The sequence below is a fragment of the Epinephelus fuscoguttatus genome, linkage group LG13 (genome assembly GCF_011397635.1).
Source record: "Epinephelus fuscoguttatus linkage group LG13, E.fuscoguttatus.final_Chr_v1".
Classification (NCBI taxonomy): domain Eukaryota; kingdom Metazoa; phylum Chordata; class Actinopteri; order Perciformes; family Serranidae; genus Epinephelus; species Epinephelus fuscoguttatus.
In genome coordinates, this window is record NC_064764.1 from 9517166 (window position 1) to 9543872 (window position 26707).

At 40.8% G+C, this 26707-nt stretch overlaps 1 protein-coding gene and 1 non-coding gene across 2 annotated transcripts in view; both read right to left on the reverse strand.

Moving 5' to 3' along the window:
* Window positions 1-14854: 14854 nt before the first annotated feature.
* Window positions 14855-14936, reverse strand: trnas-aga (transfer RNA serine (anticodon AGA)). The gene has a single exon. It is a non-coding gene; the product is annotated as a tRNA-Ser (tRNA).
* Window positions 14937-20690: 5754 nt separating this feature from the next.
* Window positions 20691-26707, reverse strand: part of tmeff2a (transmembrane protein with EGF-like and two follistatin-like domains 2a) — a 152885-nt gene continuing 146868 nt past the window's right edge. The window contains exons 9-10 of the mRNA XM_049594828.1: window positions 23791-23949; window positions 20691-21297 (exon numbers count right to left, since the gene is read on the reverse strand). Of these exons, the coding sequence (XP_049450785.1) occupies window positions 21201-21297; window positions 23791-23949 (256 nt within the window). The 3' untranslated portion in view covers window positions 20691-21200. The remainder of the gene's footprint in view (window positions 21298-23790; window positions 23950-26707) is intronic.

Below are 26707 nucleotides of genomic sequence, written 5' to 3' on the forward strand. Positions count from 1 at the left end.
TTATAAACTCAACCCACCACATGTTAGCAAATGGGTCACGCGCCAAACTAAAAACTCAAAGTACAGGTCAAATAAATATTTCCTAAAGATGGTTTCTGACATTTGAGGTAGTTTTTATCCCTCTGATGTTTGTTCAATTGGTCGTTGTTCTAATGAGTTTGGTTTTAATTAGTTATTTGATGCTATAGGGTTTGATGTCATTATTGACAGATATGGATATTGGTGTGCTTGCAATCAGTGGTGCTGGTAGTGATTGGTTGGACGGTTGTATGGGTAGGAACATGACGCAGTGAAGATCTCTACTGTGCAGACTCTGGCTCTAAATGACGTCACCAGTGCAAGGTGGCCACAGCCATATCCGGGATAAATTTTGGCTTCATTTTTGTACAGTGGGAGTAAGTGGAGATGTGGCGTCTATCTATATATAAAGTCTACGGTGTATCTACCAAAATATCAAACTATTCCTTTAAAAAGAAAGTGGTACTGGTATTGACAAAATAGCCATTTACCATTTTTTTCTGTTACAGCTCAATCTTTTCACCAGCTATATATGTAGTCAGAGGAGCTCTTGACAGATTCTCCCATGTCAACATCTAAAACTAACACCTCTTCTTGAGGTTACTCACTCGATAAGCTTCAAAGCTGTCAGAGTAGAGTGGTAGTGCTAGACACACTCGCCTGCACAAATTTCCTTCCTCCTAACTCAAAACCCCAGTGTTCCTAACCCCTCACTCTGTCGCCGCTTCTCCTCAGAGGCACACAGTTTTGTCAACATGAAAGTGTGACCTCCCATTCCTAGCGCTTGAACTCTGACTTTTCCCACTTTCACCCCAAGGACAGAGCGGAGGGAATGACGCTCCCATCCTGTCTTTCTTTCAGCTGTCCCTCTCCCTTCCATTCCTTTCCTTTCCACCACGCCCTCTCTCCTCCATCACTCCCTTTACCCCTTTTTTACTCCTTTCCCTTATCTCCTGCTCTCCTGAATTCCCCCAGTGTTCCTGATGGTCTGGTACATATCACTCTTTTCCAGTGTTGTGTCAAGGATTGTTGTCTTTTCCTTACCCATTTTATAACACTTACTATTATTTTAAGGGTCCTTTTTCACCTTCACACAGTTTCAGAATGCACTACAAAACGTCATGCACACAAGCTGTCAGAGAATGGGTTTTAGAAGAGCTGGTGGGTGGTCATCTTTACAAGGCAGCAAATGGAGGTATTTGCCCTCTGGAGGAATAGAAATGCAAGTGCATGATCTATTTCTGACAGTTCAGTGAGTGTTAGTGAAAAGAGCGACTCACACTCTCACAGTCACAACTCAAGTATGAAAATTTCCTGTTTTGCCAGAGAACATTTTCATAATCAGATCTTTTTTGACTGTAAAAATTCTCCTCAAACAAGCAATGGGTGAAGCTCCTGCAGGAGAAACAGCAGTCAGCATATTCAATCACTTCAAGAAACATGCCGCTGCAAGTCGCATCATCAGATGAATGGGCTTTATGTCCTGGGAAAACTTCCTGGAGCTGCTTCAAAATCTTCAGCAGGGGGTGTGGCATTGCTGTAACCGTTGGCTGTTGGCAAATTACCAGAGTGAATGACTCTCTTCTTTGAAAATGAAATGCAATCTTGTGCAACGCGGGTTATTTGGAATCCCTTTTCACAAAAGTAAGAATTGCATGTTTCTTTTCTTTTCCCAAAGGTAATCTAACTAGTTTTTTTCTTTAACTTGAAGCACCAGACTACAACGCATTGGAAATACAAAAAGGAGGATATGGTTAATAATTAACTCAGGGCGGGAACATCTTCTTACACACCTTAACACACATTCTATATTACCTGTACTGAGTAGTTTCCTCAATCTTGTTTCCCTGCTTCACCCTGACATGTTCTACAGTCCTTGTCATTGCTGACTGTATCCATTAATGTAAGAAGATGGTGACATGGTTCCTGACCTCCTTTGGGCTGCTCCAGGCCACATGTTTGTCTAAGTTCCTGCTTGATGTGGAAACAAGAATGCAACTAAAACACCTCGGGGCGAACTTCATGGGAACTTTAATGATGGTTTCTCACACAGACAGAGACGGTTAAGCCATAATGTCGAGGAGGAAATGCTCGTATGGAGGTGTACTGTCTGCATTTTTTCTTTACTAGTTGCTTTAATACTGCATATGTGTTTACATGTTGTTAAATGCACCATCACACTGTTGGTCCTGGGATAAAATACAGATGTAAAGAACAATACTAATATGAATATGAACTTTATTTGTATAGAACCTTTCAAAACAAACATAACAAAAAATGAGAGAAAAAAGATAATCAGTAGAGTAGCGACAGTAGCAAATAAAACAAAAGATGACATACCCTAATGTGCAGGTAAATGTACAGTAGAATAAAAAATCACTTCAGAAGACAGCAGTTCATACCAGGCTGGAGTATTTGAAGATAAAAATGCTTAAAGGTTTGAAACTTTTAAAATCGATTTCTGAAAAACTGCTGGCCCATGAACGGGGGCTAACCGTGGAGTCCCACTGACAGCAGGGCGATGCAAAGTTATTATTCAACTTCTATGGAACTTGTGCGAATCACTTTGCACGGCACTGTGGGAATCCAGGTGGGACAGATGAGCACTGGGAGAAAGAGGAAGTGTTGATAGCTGAAAAAAATGTAACTTTATGCAAATGAAATGTCAAATTGGCCTTTGGCTTTATGACTTGCTCAAAAAAAGTGATGCAATAGTAGGACATAGGGTTTAGTCTTACCTGTTGTATATAGACTAAATCTCTGGGGAAGAAAAATCATTACTGTAGTTTCTGGGATCAATCTTTTGTGTGTTTCTTCCCTCCAAGATTACAGATCTAAAGAAGAGTGCTAGTTGTTAAAAAAAAAAAAATCATATAAATTGTCCAAGAAAGTTTTCAGTTTCTTATTTATTGACACAAACGGGCTTCTTTTCACACTGCACATCACAGCTCTGGGCTAACTTAGGCCTCTTTTTAAACACACATCCTAAACCCAGGGTAAACCTAAGCCCAGGGCTATATGATTTACACTGCGTTACTACTAGCCCTGGGTTAAATGTACATTGGAACAAGTGACTAATATTTACAAGCTAAAATGACCTGAATACTCTTAAAAAGCAAGCAGCTACATTAAATTCAATGTTGCTGTCAGCAGGGTTTTATGTGAGAGCGGTGCTGAAACACCAAAAACAGACATAACAGCAGAGAAAGGAAAGAATGACAAGAGGACACCTAATGTTTTACCTTAAGTAAGTCTTTTGCGGACATGTTATTGTTTTAAGTTAGCTAGCTTGCTAGGTACCTCTGGTTTTGCTTAGTAGGCTAGCAGCCTAGTTACCATGGTCACAGAGTAAACATAAAGGACAAGCATACTTAAGATGTGACAAAGTCTTGAGGCTAACTGTGCTCCAGAACATCACCAGCAAGCCCTAGGCTAAAGTCAGGTTATAGCCCACTTTTTGTTTGTGACAGTGTCAAAGCTTGCTTAGCCCCCTGCTTACAGCCCACTTAGCCCGGGGCCTTAGTGCAGTGTGAAAATGGCTAATGTTTTCCCACAAGCAAGTCACTACCTATCTGCGAATGTTGACATGCCCAAAGCAACGACTGAAAAATGGGCCATGTCATACCCAATATGTTTGATTTGATCTCCAGTGCTGAAAAATTAAGCCAATAAATAAGTGCCAAAAACTGCAGTTCCTTGAATGGCCACTTGAGGCTGGCTCCAGATGCCAGTCAATCCCAACAGACCTTTGTGTTAAAATGGCCAACTTTACAGCAGAAATTAACATGTTTATGGCCTCCCTCCTCCACAGCGTCAGCCTCTTGCCCAACTTCAGGCTTCGAAATGGGAGTCCATAAACCAAAGGGGGACATCACTGTAGCTACATCCATTATTTTTACAGTCTATGGTTTGCTTGCAATGGGTATTCACCTTGAAAGGGAGTGCTTCCAATTTTTACATCAGTGTCTGTTTACAGGTATTGGAGGGTGGTGCTGCATCGAATTTGAGTAACATTTTATAAAGATTTTTTTCCCTCCAGAGCAGTGTTAATTTTAACAGCTATTTTAGATTAAGTCTTAGGTCCTGTTTATACGACAACGATTTCAACTGAAAACGGTAAACTTTAGTTGGGTTTTGGGTGCCTGAAAATGCAACGTTTTGAAACAGGTTCCAGAGTGCAATTTTTTGGAAAACACTGTCTCTGTTGTCATGTAAACAATATGCAGTACCTTTGAAAACGGAGACTTTTCACACATGCGCATTACGGTTCCAGTCAATAGGCATGTGCGAGAAAGTCGACCATCACAACAACAATGGCGGACTCCCAAGCTCTGCTTGTGCTGCTCACCCTGTTGAATTTATCAACGCCTCCCAATCATAGTTGATTTACTGTAGGAACTCCACCTTGTCTTCCGTCCAGACAAACGTTCGTGCGGTTGCCATTTTGTTTGTTTATACATTGCCGCTCTGTAGAAGGAAGCGTAAGCGTCACACCGCCAACTACTGGCCTGGCATGTGTACTGCAGTGTTTTTGGTCATTTTTGCAGATCTGTGTCAAAACGTTGTCGTCTAAACGTGGAACTTTTTTCAAAACAAAAATGAGAAACAGTTCTGTTTTCAGTGGATCATTTTTGTGTAAACATGGCCTCAGTCTTGATAAAAGTGCTTATTAGTTTTAGTGACATTTTAGTCATTTTTATCCTTCATATTTTTAGACTAGTTTTAGTCAACGAAAATTCTAAACATTTTAATCAACTTTCAGTCATTATGTTTTTATATATGTTTTTTTCCCATCTTTTAGCTAATTTAGTGAGGCCAATTCATGTATCAGAAATTAGAATCAAGGTGACAGGTTGTATAAAAATTTTTCTTTGCAACTACAAATAATCTCTACACACTTCCAAACTGTCATTTCTCCAGCAGTGTGTGACAGGTTTAAGGGGTGATTTACGAGAACACACTTACTGATCATCATTTGAAAAGCTCAACATCTCTCTGTTTATTGTCTCCAAAACATTGACAGCACAACTGGGATTTGTACCCAGGTTCATTGTAAACTCTGACTTATCCATCTCACTGTTATGAAGCAGAGAAATAATTAAAGCTTGAATTCTTTCTTAATCTGCAGCATGGTAGTCTGGGGGTTTAAACTCATGTCCTCTCACAGAATTGGTGATCAAAACTAAACTTTCATCTCTGACAGAGGAAACTGATCTGAGTTCAGACTGTTTGCTTACAGCGCAGCTACACTCACGGGTAACTGAGCCTCATACCTGCCTGTCAAACAGCATCAAATTGTAAACAGTTTGGATCTGAGTGGACTCCTGTGCTGTAACTAACAAATCCATTCAGCAAGTCCACCATCCACAGTCAGATACACACAGCTGCTTATTTACTCCTTAATTGCAGCTCACAACTCATATCAATGGGTGACGCTGCTCTGGTGAGGGTGTTTTTGCTGGCTAGCGAAACATTCAAGACAGTGAAATACTTTGTATAACTGTGACGGATAGACTCTACATTTTTTTTTAAGTCTCTTACTACAGTAATCCGATTACATATGTTCATTTTTCTTTTTTTTTAATAAAAAGGTAGTTCTTTGGAACAACTCATCCACCTGCTTCCTCGTACTCCAATGTCACTTTGACTCACTCCAGGTTATGTGATATCTGCCAGAGACACAAAGATCAGGTTTTCTGATCAGTGTTTAAATGGAAGCCCTAATGCTTGTGATTACCAACAACAGTCCCACACAGGTGGTCATACCTATGATGATACGATGGATGCCCGGCAGTGTTTGATTTGTATAACCAGCTCAGACTTGATGTCTGGTCACACAGTGGGAAGGAAGGCAGCAATGGTACCCTTTTGTCGCTAAATCAAAGGCCCCCACAGAGGGGAAAATGGCATGCTGGGACCAAAACAGATGGCGATGGATCTTTAAATGACCCTTTTTCACAGACCAGCGTGTGTCCAACACACGCTCACTTAAAGGTGGCCTTGTACGTTAGGAGTGCGTGTGTGTATGTGTGTGTGTGTGTGTGTGTGTGTGTGTTTTCTATGGTGCATGATTTCTGTGATGCTATCAATCCTGAAGCTAATGGACCAATTTTCAAGGTGCTGAGCTTTACACACATAGAACGTGAGGAAATGCCTTGTGTATGTGTGTGTACGCTTGTTTGTTTGTGTGAGTGTGTATGTTTTCATGTGTCCAACACCATCAATTTTCAAACCAATGGGCCAATCCTTCTCTGCCATAGGAGCTGAGGTGCAGTTTGTTGATTGTAAAATCAATGTGAAGGCTCTCCTGGCCTGATGGTTCCCAAAGTGTGGATTTCTGAAAGACAACCACGTGTCTCCAGGCAAAATGGTTTGATTTTGCTGTTATTTCATTCATCACCGGTACTTCTCTCCACACCATGAGTAATTTCCCAGATTGATCTATCAAGGAGAGGAAATTTTATTATTCAGTGGTATGTAGGCTACATTATCTGCATATGAATGCCGCGGAAAACAAGCCTGCATGTTCCAACATGCTGTCTAAAATGCTATGGAGCTAGATGAGGAGTTATGCATTTCAAAGATAAGTGTCAGATTCCAAAGCTGAGTGCTTATCTGTTAGGCTCAGTGGGTGCTGGGTTGGGAATGTGTGAATGGGGAAGCATTTCTGTGTACACTTGTTGTTGTGTGTTGAAAACAGAATGAAGTTACATAAGTGTATTTCTCCTTGTCTACCACAAACAAACCCGAGGCCATGTGAGAGTGATCACAGGGCTGATCATTGTATAGCCACACTTTTACTCTGCTTTATTTTACTTGTACATTAAATCATGACACAGGGTAAAAATTAACAACACACATAATCATGTAAAAGACAAATCTGTGCTTACCCTTGGTAGTTATGGTGTTTAGATATTATACTTATAATTACTGTATATCCCACAATCACTCATAAAAATGCTCCCAAAGGACCTTTAATTCTAGTTAATGTGCCACCCTGTGTGCACACAATTCATCAAGGACAGTGAATCTCTGGTGTTTTAATCCTGAAGCTAAAGTACGAATTATGTCAAACACTGAAATTTAATTCTCACACTTTCTCACACACTCACACACACTTTCAAAGTTGATATAACAACCTTCATAGCAGATAGCTGCTTATTTACACATCTAGCAGTTACGGAGCAAATTATCATTCATTTGGTGTTTCTTGACACCTGATATTAAGTCTCATTTAGCTCTGATTTTGGTCCCAACCAACTCCTGATGGAGCTATCTGGCTAAATAGCTGCTAAATGATCCAAGATATTCACCAGCTGGTCATGAAATGTGCGTCTGTTGTTTTCTGTCATTAGTAGTGCTAGCATAGTGTCGCTGGTCAGGTAAAAGGTCAGCTAAATATAGTTTCTTGTGGTGTGATAGGTGTGGAAAAAAAGACTATATGCCAAACTAGGCCTACCGAAATAAATACAACCTGATTCATACCATGTGTCCAGGTGATGCTAGCATATAGGCTAATATAAGCTAACATTTATTATGGTCCTATAGACCAAATCACCATGACGTCACATTAACAGCAACAATCACTTCCAGGACAGCTGGCAATTGTTTTGAATTGTGGACATATGTGAAATCAGCATTTAAAGATATATACTCAGTGGCCACTTTATTAGGTACACCTTGCTTGTACCTGGTTGGACCCCTTTTGCCTTCAAAAGTGCCTTAATTCTTTGTGGATTAGGTTCAACAATGGCTGAAAATATTCCTCAGAGATTTTGGTCCATATTGACATGATAGCATCACACAGTTGCTGCAGATTTGTCAGCTGCACATCCATGATGTGAATCTCCTGTTCCACCACATCCCAAAGGTGCTCTATCGGATTGAGATCTGGTGACTGTGGAGGCCATTGGAGTACAGTGAACTCATTGTCATGTTCAGGAAACCAGTTTGAGATGATTTTAGCTTTGTGACATGTTGCGTTATCCTGCTGGAAGTATCCATCAGAAGATGGGTACACTGTGGTTATGAAGGGATGGATACAGTCAGCAACAATCAGCAGTTTCTGAAATACCTAGACCAATCTCACCTGGCATCAACAACCATGCCACGTTCAAAGTCTCTTATATCACCTGTCTTCCCCATTCTGATGCTCAGTTTGAACTTCAGCAGGTCATCTTGACCATGTTTACATGCCAAAATGCATCGACTGGCTTGTGATTGGCTGATTAGTTACGTTAATGAGCAGTAGAACAGGTGTACCTAATAAAGTGGCCAGGGAGGGTATTGTTAAACATGGTGGTCCAACCTATCTGCAGTTTCTGCTGTGCTCATTTTATGCACTCTGGTGTTTTGCTCACATCTTTGATTAACCAGATTTGGGATTCAACTCAAGCTGTTGTTTCTTAAATCTGTGGCCCAACAGGTAAACTAGGTTGCAACCTAATGTTAGTTAAAGTGTGATAAGATATGAAAGCATCAGCCATTCATTGTGAATGTGATGAAAAAAATCATGAAAAAAGAAAGCACTGTTTATGATGCTGCCATAGTCCAGTCGTCTTTGAGCATGTTTGCTCTTTGCAGATGAACATCTATAAAGACGCCAAACACTTCTCCACTATTTATTCTCACCCAGCACTCTTATAATCTGAACCATTACACTGAACTATTTTCTCTTGATATCTCAGGTGTTCCTCGCCCCCATTTACTCAGAGCCGTGAAATTGTATGTCTGTGAAACAGGGATTTTCTACCTGGAAGTTACTGTAAACAAACATTGTGCTTCGGTCTATAGGACCATGGAATTAAACTGGAAACATAAACCTCTCTTGTGTTGTCATTGTCAGTATTTTATGTGCCTTAAACTCATACAGCCTTCCAAAACATACTGTTTTCGGAAAGTAAGGGTACAGTAACTTTTGGTGACAAACACAATGTCAGTATACAGCAAGCTCAACCTGGGTACCTTCCTGTCTCTCCATTGGCTCAGTGACATGGAGTCCACAGATGTGAGGTCTGCAGTTAGACCTTTGGACTCGAGGCAGCAGCGTCATCGTAAAAAAGGTCATACTGAACTGTTGGCAGCAGTTTTGTGTTGAAATTGAATCTAAAAAGACTAACATTAAGTTTCAGGTTGCACCCGAGATTTAACACTAATGCAGTATGTTCCTCCTCCACCAGCCACCTCTTCCAAGCTGTTACTGGAGCAAAGTGCTTAAACAACCTGCACTTGACTCTTTTAAAGTTGATCATGCAAATCCAACTAATAGCAGCAAATGGTACACCCACAGATGGCAGATATAAAAATGTCATCACATGCCGTCTGCATGTGACTGAAGTCTTCCTTCATTTGTGGAAACAAGGTGGGGTTTCCTATGTTTTTTGGCAGCTTGCTGCAGAGCTGATTATGTATGACTGAAGTTTGTACCTGTGTATTCCACTTGTTCAAGGTTTTTTTTAATTAAGTAAAAGTGGAATCCACTCTGGGATAATCTTGCTGTCCACCAATGATAGCATTCACCACATTCCTCGGCCTCAGATGAGAGCAGATACTCAGACATTCACAGAAATTTCCTTCCTACTCCTCCCTGGCCTTGGGCCCGCTGGATTTGAGCCGAAACCAGCGGGGGAAGACAGGAAACTGACAGGATTACACTGACTGGGTCTGCTGGGTGCTGTGCAGACACACAGATGTGTATACAAATAGGAGTGGCCTGAGGTTGAACTGCAGGGTATGGAGTCCCGGAGGTGTCATTGAGGAAAGACGAATTTCTCAAATAACTAATCTGTGCTCTCAGTTTCATCACTTGTGTGCGTACTTATTCATGCTCTTGATTTAGTATTGGATTTTTGGTCTCTTAGCGCCCAAACAAAGGCGCTCCTTAATGAAAAAATATACTGCAAAGGTTAACTGCTGCCTTCACACACACAGTTAAATAAACAGTAATTGATGGCCAGATATTTCCTGAATCTGAGTCAGCAACCAGTGATTATGATGCACTTTTACAAAATAAATGATCCTCTAACAACTGCCAATCCGCTGAGAGTGTGTAACCTTGATCACAACTGGACAATAATTCAACATCAGTGAAGTTTTCGGCTCATAGACTTGTGCTCCAGATGCCTGCAGGCAGATAAAGTCACACTAACCTGATTGTGAAAATAGCACGCAGCTTTCCAGTGATTTGAGATCAGCTCATTTTCCTGTTCCCAAATGTCAGTCTTAAACAAATTTCATTTTGCTATTTGTGAACAGTAAAACATCTTTTGATACTGTTGCTGTGGGAACGTGCCAGGTCTGAATGATGACTAATTTATCTGGCAGCACTCCCAGGGAGCAGATTTGACTGTGAATTATAGCCTATAGCTAATCTCAAAATAAGAAATGGCTTTGTGTAACCGTAGGGATTGAGACCACATCATCAGAAACTGGACACTTCCACATTGGACAAAACCACATCCTGCACGCTGGATACGAGGCTCTCCTGTGCATTTTGAATATTTCTGCCCCATGTCAGTTTGTAAAACTTAATATGAATTAGATGTGATGGGGTCACCTGATATAGGTTGTCTGAATTTCCATCTTAAATGAACCAATTAGACGACAAAATTCAGAGTGCGTGACCTGGTCATACAGGCACGCTAACCAGGTGTGTTTTGGTGGCTTAAAGGGATCTGTTACTCTGGACAGCTGAGCCAGAGAGCACCATAAAATATTTAAACACATGTTAATCATCATCAGTAACTAGTTAAATACAGCTGTAGGCCGTTTGGCACACACTCCCACGCTATGCAGAGTTTGGACTTTTTACAACAGGTAAATAAAAATGTTAGCTGGAGCTCAGGGTTCAGTGCGAGGACAGCTGATTTGGCTCCAAAAAAACTGTCTGTATGAAATCAACCCTTTCATGCATGAATTATTAAATTATTAAACAAAGTTATATATATTTATCTATAGTGGTCTTTCAAGGCACAGTTAAAAAACAGCAATGTATCCATAGATCATAGAATCAAACATTTCCATAATATACAATAAACGTTAATAAAATGACTAGATAAAATCGGTCATTATGAATATTAGATATAAAATCATCATCATAAAGTCATCATCAGTGCAGGTCACCATATGTGTGTCTCATATGTGCCAGCTTGAAAAGGTGTGTTTTCAGATTTGAAAGTAGACAGGGGGTCAGTATTGGGAATGTCCTTGGGGAGAGAGTTCCCGAGGCGGGGGGCAGAGCAGCTGAAGGCTCCACGGTAGCCAAGGGGGCAGTGGTAATGTGAATTGGAGTGCAGACGAGGATCTAAGAGTACAGGAGGGTGTGTAGATATGAAGGAGTTCAGACAGGTAGGAAGGGGCTTGATTATGAAGGGTCTTAAAGGTGAGAAGCAGAATCTTGAAATCGATGTGATATTTAACAGGAAGCCAGTGAAGCTGCCAGAGAACAGGAGTGATATGATCTATGGAGGGGGTTCTAGTTATGATACTGGCAGATGAATTCTGGACCAACTGGAGTTTATGAAGACACATTAAACCACATTTTCTTTTTAAGACATTTAATCCTATGCATACACATAAGAGCATTACACATCAGTGAACATTACATTTCCTGACCTATATTTAGTTCCACTGGATCTCTTTTTGCATATTGTCCACTGCATTGGATTAGATGTGTAGACCATTTGGCACATAACAGATGTATTTTCAGTTTCTGAAATAGTTTTATCCGATTTTTTTTCATATTTTCTTCTTATTTAGTGCAAATATTTTTTGATTGTCTTTTTTTTTTGAGGATAAGATAATTTAACAATTATTCCTTGGTGCACCATATTAAATTTATGATGTGATATCTCAACATGACAAAGAGAAACAAAGATGATAATCACATGGAAATGTAGAAAACTTTTTGGGCATCCACCACCTGGTGGTTAAGAAATGATACTACAAGTTAAATGGTTCAAAATGGCTTCCAAATATCTGTCTATACTGGACGCCTTGCATGAAAGGTCAGTGACATTACCACTGCTGTGCCACATGTGTAAAAATGCCCTTTTTAAACTTTAATTTCATCCAGAAATCTAACTGAGACATGGGGTCTCAGTCTCAAGAGAGACCTACTCAAGCAATACAAGACTTTGTTGTAACATGGTTGTTAGCATGTGAACTCCTACATTCATTGGCACACCTGTGCTACCCTGTTTCATTGCTGAGAATGAGCTGTTCACTTGTTGGGTCCTATTCGTTAAGAAAGAATAAAACCATTTAACGATAAAATAATTCACCTGCATGTTGATTTAACTTTTGTATGATCAGGTACAGTTGGACTGTGTTGAAAGCCAAACTAAAATCTGCCAATAAAACTCTACCATATGTTTTAGGGTCCTCTAGATGCTTTTTAATTAAACGAGTGACAGAAATAACTGCATCCTCAGTGCTACAGCCCTGTCTATATGCAAATTGTAGAGGATCCAAACAACCAGCAACCTCAGATTTGAGCATATTCACGATGATCCTTTCAAAACATTTCATCACAACTGGTGTTAATGAAACAGGTCTATAGTCGTTATTCACAGCTGGACATGAGACCTTGGGGACCAGAACAATGACACTGTGTGACTGTTGAGTGACTGTTGGATAATGGGACACAAAGCAACAGATAATGCCACTGAACAACTTTTTATTAAAAAGGCAGGCCAGCCATTGGGACCACATTGTTCCTGCTGATGTGTGGTGGCTACATTAAAAATGAATATAAATAAACATATTATTCAGTGACATGTAAGCATAATACAGACTATGTGACATTGTTGTGCAAAGTGATCCAGAGGCAGAACTCATCAGACATGTGAGACATTTAGTGATTTACAATATCTTTTTTTAGTGTTTGCACCTCCGCCAACTCAAGCACACCAATTGTAGCTTTTGTCTCAGAGCTGCTATGTGAAGAAAAAAAGCCTGACGTTCAGACGTTGTCCTGTGTGCAGAGGCAGACTAGTTAACATATACAGCCTGTCTATTTCTCATTCAGGAGTAGTTTTGTGGCTTTGTTTCTGTGGCAGGAGAGCTGTATGACATCTTGTACTCTGTAGCGCTGTGTGACTCTGACATCTTATTTTTGAATTTTTAGAGAGGGAGATGAATGTGAACGGCTGCGAGACGAGACATTCTCCTTTGGGGATTTCAGTTCAAACAGCCTCACAGACGCCTTCTAATAGGTTTAAGGAGGTCAAGTAAAAGGCTGTGAGGCAGGTGAGAATAGGAAAGAGAACAGCGTTGCTCTCAGTGCTGAGGGCTTTTTTCAGACTTATCACACACAGGCTGTTGCAATATAAATGCTGGTATTTCTGTGTAGTGAATGCATATTGCCCAGATTTTCTGTGTTAAACTTGGCAAGGTTGCGTTGGTATTATCAAGTGTTGAGGGATAATAACAGGCAGAGGGTCTGCCCTTCAGACAAACAAACATGCCTGTATGCCCATAGGTCCATCACAAAAACGCTGGGAACATTTTTACGTCTGCCAGAATGACCCATGGGTGACCCTGAGCACAGTTCCACCAGAGACACTCATATATGAACTAAGATCCTCTCCCCTGATAGAGCAGACTTGTGGTGTTTTTAGTAGCAGTGTGATTTTGGTGTGTCCAAAAGCACAAAATCAAGAGGAATGCTGGTGGTATTATCTACGGCCATAGATTAAAATTATACATCAACTCATTCTGTGAATGAGTTGGTTGTGGCTTTATTAATGGGTAATCAGATAAAATCAAATGAAGGTATTTTTAGCTATTTTATACAGCATTAATCTATTACAATACAGCTCTTTTTGATAGCCAACTCAGAAGCTGCTAACTTGCTGTCGTGGAGTCAGAATCAAAATCAGAAATACTTTACTGATCCCAGAGTAGAAACTGTGATTAGTTAAAGTTGTTCTGGTGTAAAGAATAGGGAACTGTAAGAAATAAGAATAAGAGTATAAAATTGAAGCATGTAAATATAAAGTAATAAAAGTAATAAATTCAGTAAAATGGAATTAAAAATGTGCATTATGCTACAATGTTAATAATAGTATTTAAGATAGTAGGAATAGAAAATACATTAGAACATAGAATACATACAGATATGTGCATTGTGCTGTATTACACTGTATAAACTGGTGTTACATTCAGAAATATAAAATTTGCATTGTGCTATAATGGTAACTACAATATATGCATCAATAGCATAAAGACAAGAATAAGAATAAACACACATTGTATGCTGAATAACTATATGCATTTAAGAGGTGTTAAGAATATTGCACAGTTGAATAATTGCATTATTCCCCAGTAAATAATTATGTACAGTATTTTGCTGTGAAATGTAAATACTCAAAGCACAAGTAGCTCAAAAAAGGTAACTACAGCACTTTAGTAAAACTTACTGAGTTTCCACCATAACAAATCCAAGGCTGTTCTTCTGGACCTTCATTTTGAATATTTAATAGGCTAATTTAATCCCAAATAGGTAGGAAGAAATGAAATGTAGGACAATGGCTAGTTTCTGTGTTTACACAGTGATTTATCCTATTGCAGTGAGCAGGAACACTGCTGCATTGTCACTACAGATCCACCTTGTTTATAAGAGGGCTCTGAGCCTCGGGTCACGTTTGAAGTCATGAGTGACGTAGGCTACAAATAACGCATATATCTCCAAAAAAATAAACAACAAACTGCTTTGCCAGTTTTATGAGATGCAATATCCACTTGTTTATATAGACACTAGTTCAGGGATATACTGGTTATATTTTCTTCTTTTTCATGTTCAGAGAGTGCTCATACAGAGACAAACGAAAACATACGTTGTCGGCAGGATTCGAACCTGCGCGGGGAGACCCCAATGGATTTCTAGTCCATCGCCTTAACCACTCGGCCACGACAACTGCTGATGATATGCGTTGTTTAGTGTCAATACAATCCAATAAATTCCAGTTGTCATTGTCATTGATTATGATTGATGTGGACACAATCGTGAATAATCACCCCGCTCACATTTACCTCTGCTGTCGGCAGTGGGTAGATGCTGGTGGTGAAAACAGCACCATCTAGCGGCGGTGGACACCTGTAGCTGAGTGACAAATTTGTCCTTGTATGCATGCACAGTCTTTGGTCAGTAAACAGTCGGTTAAAAACGGCACAACAGCAAAAAACAAACAAACAAATATCAGTATGTCAAGGGAGTAAAACATGAATGTAAATTAAATTAAATTTGGAACCTGGGCTGGAAACACATTTTCAATAGATACAAGGTCACAAAAGGAGCAAAGCTCTAAGAATACTAAGAACGTTAAATACACTCAACCCTCATCCTTACAACATATTTAACGACGACTGTGGCTGAGGTTCCTCGGCATCCCAAAAATAAACTATTATGAAGACAACCATCAAAGCAATATGCTGTTATTTCTTCTCAAAACATTATTAGTTATGAAATTAATGTCACCTGACAAAAAAAATATTAGGCTATCATGATTTTAGTAAAGTTACACTTCATTTGTGTATTTTGTAAAACAAAAATAAATACTTTTCTTTAATGCAATGGCAGCTTTCCTCCCAAGTACAGTCCACATTAGTAGGACTTCAAAGCTTATTTATCATCATTTGATCCTGGTATCCCTTTAGTTTTCAGTCACTTCAAGTAAACATTATATGTGTTATATTTATATAGGGAAACCAACCGTAGTCATATTTGTCCAAAATATAAAATAATATGTCCGCATGAATTTTCTCCGGGTTAACCGGCTTCCTCCCATAGTCCAAGGACATGCAGGTTAGGTGTCTGTATGTGGGCCAGATTAGATCATGAAAAAACCTGGAGGACAGCTGGTTCTGACATCACATGGGTCATTAAAAAAAAAAAAAAAAACATACAAATGATGCAAACACACTGTTTCATCTTCAAGTTTAAAAAAAGCATTAGGTCCGCCTGTGTAGTTCCTATTTGCTGCATGTCTAACTGTAAGATTGTCCTGCCATTGTAAGGCAAATGAAAAAAAATGTGATCTTTAACCAATATTGTGTTAATCATACAGTATATTTTGAAAGACAAGCCAAGGGCCATTTAAAATCCACAATTGGCCCCTGGACTGGACTTTGGACATGACTGGGTTAGGTGGTGACAGACTCTAAGTCTGGCGACCTGTCCAGGGTGTATCCACCTCTCGCCTAGTGTCAGTTTGGATGGGCTCCAGCAGAGGCAGAGGCAGCCCTTTTTTGAGTAGATTTTCCAGCCGAGCACTGAACGTCCTGGAAGTGCTTAATTTAATTTGATAGTCATAAAAAATGACATGATGGATTTCTGACTTTGAACATCATCTTACCCCAGGAAGAGCATAATTTAGGGTCCTTGATTTTCATGAGAAAACCTGTTTCTGTCTCTTCAAAATGACTGACAGAGTGCGCCTACCCACCCTGACAGGGTGTGATACTTTAAATTAGGCCCCTTGGCAAACATGAACTCAATAAATAGTTTAATCTATTAAAACTGCATAAGCAGAATTGGGTGCTTTTGACCAGAGTCCCCCAGGACCCCAGTACACTGGTACTTTTAAAGAGCACTAATTTAAACAGAAACAGAAAAAATGATATAAAGCTGCTAGATAAATATAATGCAGTAAAAAGTACAATATTTCTCTCTGAAAAGTAATAGAGTAAAAAGATGAGATGGCATGAAATGGAAATATTTAAGTAACATATAACTAACAAACTTCAAAACTGTACTGAAGTAACTTAAATTCCACCACTGAAAAAAAGCAAATCCTAGTAAGTAAGTAATTCAGAAAGTGGATCTTCAAGGAGCAGAAGATGTTTTCTGCATCTGTTTATCTTTAACAATTGTACCGAGCCCGCCTGGAGGTATTTGTGAAAAAAATAAATAGATAAATTGCATGACCATGAATTAATAATGTGTGTGAATGAGATCATTAAGTCGCGCCACATTTTAATAAGGCGTGGGAACAAGATAATTCAACTTCCAGATGTGCTGGAATGATTGTCAGCTTTGGAGCAACGCTGTTTATCATGCAGTGAATGACGGTAATTATACTATCAACAGAGTTCTGGTCACATCATTGGGGATGGCACAGTTCCCCAAAACACAAACAAGTGAGTGACATCAAAAGTTTACAAAATAAAGACTTTCATTCTTCTTTATAAATTCATAAAATGTCCAACATTTATGATATGTGCATCAAAGCTTGTGTGTGCAGCTTTAAATGATATGATTTTTTCAGGGAAGGCTGTACAGGCCCTGGAACAGAATACTGCCTACAATTCAGTTTCCCAGAATGACACATGGTTGAGAAGTTAGGCTCAAGAGCTGCCAGTATCAAACCATCTTCCTTTTTTGTATGAATGCCATTTTCAAGCATTTGTCGTACATCCACTTGAAGCCTTTTAGTCTTCCAGGTCCTTCCAGCTGGTGCATGATGAAAACTATAACCTCCCCGAGGTCAGCATATTGTGTGCAGCCAAACTAAGTGTCTCTTGCCGAGAGTGACTCCGTGCCTAACTGCAAGCGACGAAGTAATGTCACTGTAATGAATTCCTAGATTAAAATAAAATGAAATCACTTGAAACTTGCCCATGTTTGCAAGCTGCTAAAGCTCCTGATGATACACCTGCCAGTTAATCAGCGAACACAGTCATCTCCATGGAAATCACTCACAATTATTTTCTCAGTGAGACACAAAATGATTTAATTTCCATGACTTTATAAAGTGTGGCCACGACTTAAAGGGTAACTTCGCTGTTTTTCAAGTTGGACCATATTTTCCTATGTTTTCGTGTCTAAGTGACTTATAGAGACAGCAGTCTTTGAAATTTGGTCCCGTATTCATCGAGACTGCTGCAACACACTGCAAAGTAACACACCTAATTGTACATCATCAATTTACATCCACTTAAAGTGTTTGTTTTTGCCACTGACAGGCTCAGATTGTTTCAGTGTCTGACAACATCATGGAAAGGAACCCTACAGAGATAGACCTTTTTGTTATAGAGTAAGACTCCTTTTGTTCAAGCAGAAACAGCCCTGATATTGCTGAAGCCAAACCCACCAGACTCCATTTAAATAAACAGTAATTTAATCATCTTAAAACACACTTTATTCAAAGTTGAGAGAAACGAATTGCAACTCACAAAAACTGTCTTGGTTTGTCTTTCCACTGTTCCAACAGTCACCAAATGTGGCTTGGTTGAAATAAACCCTCAATTCATCCAGGAAGATGTAGAAATATGCTGCCTCTATACACACTTAACTTACTGCTGATTTAAATGCAGTCTGGTGTGTTTGGGGAGAGTGATTTTGGGGCTGTTTCTGCTTGACCAAAAGGAATCTTGCTCTGTGACAATTAAGTCTTTCTCTGTAGGGATCATTTCCTTAATGTTGTCAGACACTTAAACTGAAAACACACTGGCACCATGTCAAGTGCCGCCCCAGCACACACTGAATGCATCGATATATTATATATTATATATATATATATATATATATACACAGTACAGGCCAAAAGTTTGGACACACCTTCTCATTCAATGCGTTTTCTTTATTTTCATGACTATTTACATTGTAGATTCTCACTGAAGGCATCAAAACTATGAATGAACACATGTGGAGTTATGTACTTAACAAAAAAAGGTGAAATAACTGAAAACATGATTTATATTCTAGTTTCTTCAAAATAGCCACCCTTTGCTCTGATTACTGCTTTGCACACTCTTGGCATTCTCTCCATGAGCTTCAAGAGGTAGTCACCTGAAATGGTTTCCACTTCACAGGTGTGCCTTATCAGGGTTAATTAGTGGAATTTCTTGCTTTATCAATGGGGTTGGGACCATCAGTTGTGTTGTGCAGAAGTGAGGTTAATACACAGCCGACAGCCCTATTGGACAACTGTTAAAATTCATATTATGGCAAGAACCAATCAGCTAACTAAAGAAAAACGAGTGGCCATCATTACTTTAAGAAATGAAGGTCAGTCAGTCCGGAAAATTGCAAAAACTTTAAATGTGTCCCCAAGTGGAGTCAAACCATCAAGCGCTACAACGAAACTGGCACACATGAGGACCGACCCAGGAAAGGAAGACCAAGAGTCACCTCTGCTTCTGAGGATAAGTTCATCCGAGTCACCAGCCTCAGAAATCGCAAGTTAACAGCAGCTCAGATCAGAGAGCAGATGAATGCCACACAGAGTTCTAGCAGCAGACCCATCTCTAGAACAACTGTTAAGAGGAGACTGCGAATCAGGCCTTCATGGTCAAATAGCTGCTAGGAAACCACTGCTAAGGAGAGGCAACAAGCAGAAGAGATTTGTTTGGGCCAAGAAACACAAGGAATGGACATTAGACCAGTGGAAATCTGTGCTTTGGTCTGATGAGTCCAAATTTGAGATCTTTGGTTCCAACCGCCGTGTCTTTGTGAGACGCAGAAAAGGTGAACGGATGGATTCCACATGCCTGGTTCCCACTGTGAAGCATGGAGGAGGAGGTGTGATGGTGTGGGGTGTTTTGCTGGTGACACTGTTGGGGATTTATTCAAAATTGAAGGCACACTGAACCAGCATGGCTACCACAGCATCCTGCAGCGACATGCCATCCCATCCGGTTTGCGTTTAGTTGGATGACCATTTATTTTTCAACAGGACAATGACCCCAAACACACCTCCAGGCTGTGTAAGGGCTATTTGACCAAGAAGGAGAGTGATGGAGTGCTGCAGCAGATGACCTGGCCTCCACAGTCACCGGACCTGAACCCAATGGAGATGGTTTGGGGTGAGCTGGACCGCAGAGTGAAGGCAAAGGGGCCAACAAGTGCTAAACACCTCTGGGAACTCCTTCAAGACTGTTGGAAAACCATTTCAGGTGACTACCTCTTGAAGCTCATGGAGAGAATGCCAAGAGTGTGCAAAGCAGTAATCAGAGCAAAGGGTGGCTATTTTGAAGAAACTAGAATATAAAACATGTTTTCAGTTATTTCACCTTTTTTGTTAAGTACATAACTCCACATGTGTTCATTCATAGTTTTGATGCCTTCAGTGAGAATCTACAATGTAAATAGTCATGAAAATAAAGAAAACGCATTGAATGAGAAGGTGTGTCCAAACTTTTGGCCTGTACTGTATATATACAGTATGTTGATATTTTTTGACCTCAACGAGTCTCTCCTCATACAATCTTCGTCACACACGAGACACAGCAACAGCAACACAGTTCTCTTTGCACCCATGGTGAGGAGAGGAGTTGAGCTGCCATGGGAGCAGAGACAAAGAGCTGCTATGGCAGCCAGTGTGTACAAGCAGAGAGTGAGTGGGGGAAAAATGCATTTAACTCCAGGGGTGGCGAGGCTGGAAATAGGACAGGGGCGTACAGTGCCAAGAAGTTTGCCACACCACAAACAAAGAGCGACACAGCTTATTACATTTCGTGATATAAATTATTTATTTACATTTACAGAAAAATGACCCCATCAAGACAATGTAGTAATAACTATTGGAAATAGAACCCAAGATACAGAAGCTGACGTCATCGTCACAACCGAACAGAGAGCTCTATAATAACATTGTGCCCTCTGTCAAAGGTCTCCTATAACACAAAGTGCAAGGCATCACGTGTAGCCCCGAACCACCCCCCCCACCCCCCTCCCAGACCAAACAATACACACCTCATTTAAAGCCCATTACCCTGCTTTGCACTACCCCGTTTTGCTTTAACCCCTCATCTAGAAACAACAGACACTGGCTAGCCCGCCTCTACCAAAGCTCACACATCTAATACACATTCATACACACACTCGCTCACATTCAGTATCCTCAGTGCCACCCCCAACACCCCATGGTTCAGTTTTTCAGAAAAACCCTGGGCGGAATTGACAAGGTGCAGGGAGACACATCTGCAACTGGGGGGTTGGCGGCGGAGGGGACTGATGTCAGCATGACTCCACATGTGAGTCTCATCACTGACTGGTACGCCAGCTCTGTCTTTGCTATGCCACAATCCTCCCTGGGCATCCTTAAAGTTCATACTGGGAGAGAGGGCGAGGAGTGAGGGGAAGCAGATCCTAATTTTTCGGGGGTTGGCCTACAAGGGGGAACATCTAACACCACAGCGCTCCGTTAAGTGGAGGAGGACTCTGTCTGGTGTGTCTGGGCTCAGATAAGCCGAGTGGAGGCGCGCATGGTGTTCTCTGTACTGAAGTGGACATTGTTTTGCTTCTGCCGGTTGATCCTGTTGGTCCGTGGGCACTTCCTGTACAGGGACAAAGGTGAGGGAGAGGGGACAGAAAGATACATGTGGGGGTTAGCGCTGCCACTCTGGAGCTGTGAAAAGTCCTGAAATTATATCTGTAAAAATAACAGTGGAAACAATCAATATTTCTTCTTTCTTTGTCTTTATTCTTATTGTGAACAAATACGAAAAGAGCAAAACCAACAATATACAATAACGTATTGTCTGTGTAGCCAAAGCTGTATATATCTTATTCCTTTGTGCCATCTTCATTGTTGAGCAAAAACACAGCAATGAGCCAAACCATTGCTCTAGATATTGATCTATTGCAATGAACACTGTTGAGTATTTTGATTCAATCCTTTATGCAGTCCTCGTGCTGTAAATACTAACTGGCGCATCAAATGTGTATCAGTCCACAACTTCAATAGTCCCCAAAAATGTACTCTTGTTCAAGTAATGGTGTATTTATGTTTTCAGAAGTGGGGAAACACAATAAACCAACGCTGTTGTCTTACATGGCACGCTTGTCACACCTCTTTTGCCTCTATGATGCCAGCACGCTGTCTAAAATCACACACTGGAGTGACATGATGCCGCCATTGTTTGGTTCTGAATAAAAATGCAAGGACAGCATAAAGAAGGGACTTCAGTGACCCCGTAGCACGACCTCTATGAAAAAGGAGCTTATGATTCACAATCTGATTCAGGTTGACAGCTAGCAGCTAATGGAGCTAGCAGTGCAAACAGTGCTAACAACAGCAACAGTGCTGACAGAGCTTATTCTGCTACCCTGGGGAGAAATCGGAGGGTGGAGGCTATGCTTCTGCAACCATGCCCGTCCTGATATCAGCAGTTACTGGTGTATAAGCATAGAGCAAAGCGGCAGTAATTAGCTAGCCAGTGGGATAAGCACACAAAGACTCACATGCACTAACATGCACAGACAGCTTGACCATCTACCGCAACAACCAACACAGAAGCATTGATGACAATACAGAGGGAGTGTGACTTCATTCTCTGCTCAGAATGCCATTATTCCACTATATCTTTACATAGCAAATAATTGTTTGATTATTACTGTAACATGGACAGGTAACTGTTAATCAGATTACAATGGCAACACTTGAAATACAGTATATTACTGGCATGGTAGCTAAAGTATTACACTGTAAACCTCACATTGTACTGTAGAATACTGTAATAAATTGTAAAATATACTGTTGAAGTATATTAAAATAGTGACACTGTAAATTAACAGGAGGATGCTGGTGACTACAGCCGTCAGTAGTTTACTGTAATTATACGAGAAAATTTGTAGAGGACTTCTTCAGCTCCGAATCGCGACTGCACTCTTCCTCCATCACTAAGGCAGGGCAACATACACTTATGAAGCAAACTGTTTTGAGCACGAGGGAATAATTGAGTTTTGAGAGACAGGCTCATGTTAACTGATGGTCTTTTGCAAGGACATGCCTACAGTAGGAAGAATACGAAACTCTGCGCTGACAGTGTGGTATCTTGCAGTGAGCCCCTTTCCAGCAGACCTTTTCTAACATGAGACAGAATGTTATACACAGGTAGAGATGACCTTTCTCACTCCCACCTGTTTGTCCTTTAAGTAAAAGGCAGGTCTTTATAATGCGTTGAAATCACAGACAGTCCCAGCAAAATTTATGGAAAACAGTACATGAACTACAACTCAGTCTGTGCAACAGAGATAGGAGACTGAGGTGAGCAAGTCACTAGGCACTGAAATGTCTGTATAGATTCATTCATTCGTTTACACATTGGCTTATTCACTGGACTCTACTGTAACAAGAGAGGGCCACGTGGTGTCTCGTGGAGTTTTATAAGGCTGAGGTTTTTTTTATATATATATATTTGCATTAAAAGAATATCGCTGAGCAGCAGGAAACATTAATGGTACAGTAGCTGTATTCTGTGTTATAATTCTCTCTTTCCCTCTTTATCTTCGCTCCTTGCCCTCTCACCCTGCCCCGTTACAACTGCTCCCCCTCTCATTTTGTCCCTCCTCCTCATCCTCCTCCCCTACTTTGCTCAGAGGAGCAGTTTTGTCTTGGCCAAAACTCTTTTAAAATCTTTTATTAAATGTCATAAATTGCTTAGGTCAGCCGGAGGCAGACAAGCCCCGGGCTATATATGTGTGTGTGTGTGTGTGTGTGTGTGTGTGGGTCTTTACTGTGAATACAAAATGTCTGTTCAAACACAAGTGTGTATGCTTGCCTACCAGATATCTCTGTGTATCTGTGCTTGTATGCACACGCTGCATGCTTTCTGATGTGTGTCCACAGGGGAATGTGACAGTACTTTTCTCTCTGTGGTGGAAGCAAGGTGACCTTTCAGCTGTTTCCTCCAGGCTCAGGGGCTCCACAGCCCCCCTCATGACTCCCGAATACAGACAACATGGAAATAACGCTGCCAGGCTCATTAGTAGGCTGCGTTTGAACATCTGTACGTGTGTGTGTGTGTGCCTGTTAGGGCATGACTCACCTGGTAATGCAGAGCACCACCACACAGATGATGACCACCTGGAGTGCTCCAATGATAGAGGCGATGAGGACGTAGTGCAGTTTGCCAGAGCCTGGCACCACATAGAGAACGTTGTACTCTTTGATGTCACACTGGGGGCCTCTGAAACCCGAGTGACAGCTGAGAACACACACACCACGCGCGAGTGAGAAGAAAGAGGGAGAAAGAGAGTCATTTCTGTGCACTGAGAGACAGGTTAATTATTTCTGTGTTTCTAATTGAGACATCAGTACCTGTTTGGTAAAGACATTGTGGTGGAACAATGCGTTTGTGTGACAGTGTAGAGACTGTGCTTTTTCTTTGCTGTGACTGTTTAGATGAATATGACTGATTAAGCTTGCAGTGGGCAAATGGAGGAGGGAGACAGGATGTTCATGCCTTAGCAGCTAAATTCATCATCATTTTCTCTGTTTTGTGTCTCTATAAACACTAAATTTGGTATTATAGTTGTGCGTTTGGAGGCGTAACCCAGGATTTGTGGAGATACCACATGGAAACTGCAAGAACTGACCTGCTTGTGTTTCCTGCTATCAGTTTCTGATGGCAGTGCCGATTATTGACAGTGAAGACAAACAGTTGTGACAGATTTCTGTCCCCTTAAAAACTCTGTGAGCACTCATATTTAGGATCCCAAAGATTTCCATGTTTTTAAATTGTAGGTACAGGTGGCAGAGGTGGGACCAAGTCATTGCTTTACAAGTCACAGGTCTCAAGTCTTTGTATTCAAGTCCCATGTAAAGACAGACAAGCTCCAAATTGCATCCCAAGTCCCAAACTTTGAGATTTGAGTCCAAAACTAAATTACCTTTCTATCATATCTTTTCTTATCTACTTGGTAACATACCATTAGTTTGTCATGGTTCTATCCTGCAACTTGATTGCAACTGTTGGGTTTGTTCGGACAAAGTGGAGTTAGCTTAGGAAATGATGGTACATAAAAGTCAAAAGTATTTTCAAGTATTTTCAAGTCAAAAGCCTCAAATCCAAGCAAGTCACAAGTCATTGGCGTTGAAGTCCAAGTCTTTTTTGATTTTGTTAAGCTGAATCTTAAAATTTGTGGCTCGAGTCTGATTCAAGGCCAAGTCATGTGACTTGAGTACACACTTCTGATAGGTGCTATATAAATACTGTGAAAGAATCAAAATGCTCAATCCACAGAGAAATGCACACGGCCTGGATTCAGAGACTGTGCCTTTAAACGAGCCGTTAGGACTTCCATGAAGTTGTGATGTCACAGCTGTATCATATAAAGGCAAAGAAGTGCTTCTACAGTGCTATTATAGTCATTACAATGACCACCCAGAGCTGACTGGGCTTATTTGGGAGGGGGACTTAAAGAGACAGACGCTAAAACGGAACGTTCTTGGACAGAGGACGAATACAGTTATATTCAGGCAGATATTATGAGGAAAATAAAGTGTTTCTAACATTAAGGAAAATCCAAGTATGAACCCAAGAATGAACCTAATATGGGACCTTTAAATCACAATTGTAACAGGCTGTGTCAACTGCTGAACACATGTTGGCTATGATCAACAGTGTCGTAGTTTGCTGAACAAAAGAGGATGAAGAGGAGGAGATTTGGCTGTTTTCATATTGCTCAGGTGTGTCATTATGGACAACGACCTTTACAAAGACAACCTAACAAAGGTAGTGTGGAAGCACATCAATTTCACATGTAACTGGTGTTTTCAGATTTAGCCAGCTTAGTGTGGACATAGTCTGTGAGAGCCAGACAGAGAGAGAGTAATGGAAATGATCTTTGTCCTCAGAGAGGAGCTAAAATGGTCCCCCTTTTAATCTCTCTTTCTCTCTCCATCTCCTCTTTTTTACCTGCTTCCTGTCTCTGGGGAGGTTGTTACCCACCAGCACCTGCATACCCTTGTTTTTGTACCAACACACACATGCACGCGCGCACACACACAGTCTCCTTCACATTCTCTATCCCTGCGACCTGACAGTGTGTAAGATGAACGTTGCAACCTTGTTCTGTTTGGGGTATGTGCTCTGTTTCCACACACACAAACACAGACACGCACCACTCCCACAGAGACCACTGTGCTTCCCTTCTCATTAGTATACGTCCTCCAATTCCTGCAGCCAGTAGGGGGCAGCAGAGATCTTTCACACACCCTGTCTGCTAAGCACTGTTCAGTATGCATTAAGAATGTCTGGCTGGGTGAACTGGGACGAGCGAGGTTAGAGAGAAAGAAGAGAGATAGAGGGAGCGAGAGATACCAAGACCCCCTGGCTGCCCCACTATCAGGCTGGAAGAGATGGCAGACCTGAGCGGCACACATGCATATCCACTGTGTGTGTGTTTGTGTGTGGGCGGTGGGTTTTAATATTCCTTATTGTGCCTTTATGTAAATGCATGTTGTGTTCAAGTGCGTTATGTGGATATGTATGTGCACTGTATCGTCAGTTGCAGCTGTGACACTGTTGTTCAGTGTGTGTAATGTGTGTGATGTGTATCTGCATTTGTTGTTTGTTGTCCTTGTTTATATTTCTATACTTATGGGGCCAAAAATATGACCAAATCCTCAAAAGTGAGGTCATGTTGCTGCCCCTATCTTCTTTTTAGGATATATATAGAATTAATGGATCTTACTTTTGTTGAGCCTTTGCTCGTATTGGTATGGATAACATTGCATTCACCAAAGTTATTGCTGAGATCTGGGAATTGCTAAAACAAAACAAAAAAGTATGACGGGGCAAGAAACAAAGCCCCAGGTTAGCCAAACTTAGGAGAGTTTTCTCTTCTAAGTATTTCCAAGTTTTGTTTCTGTTTCTTTGTTTCTCTTCTACGTGAGCCTCCATCACAGTTCACAGACTGACTTCCAGGCTAAACTGTGTGCACACAGGTTTCCATTTCAGC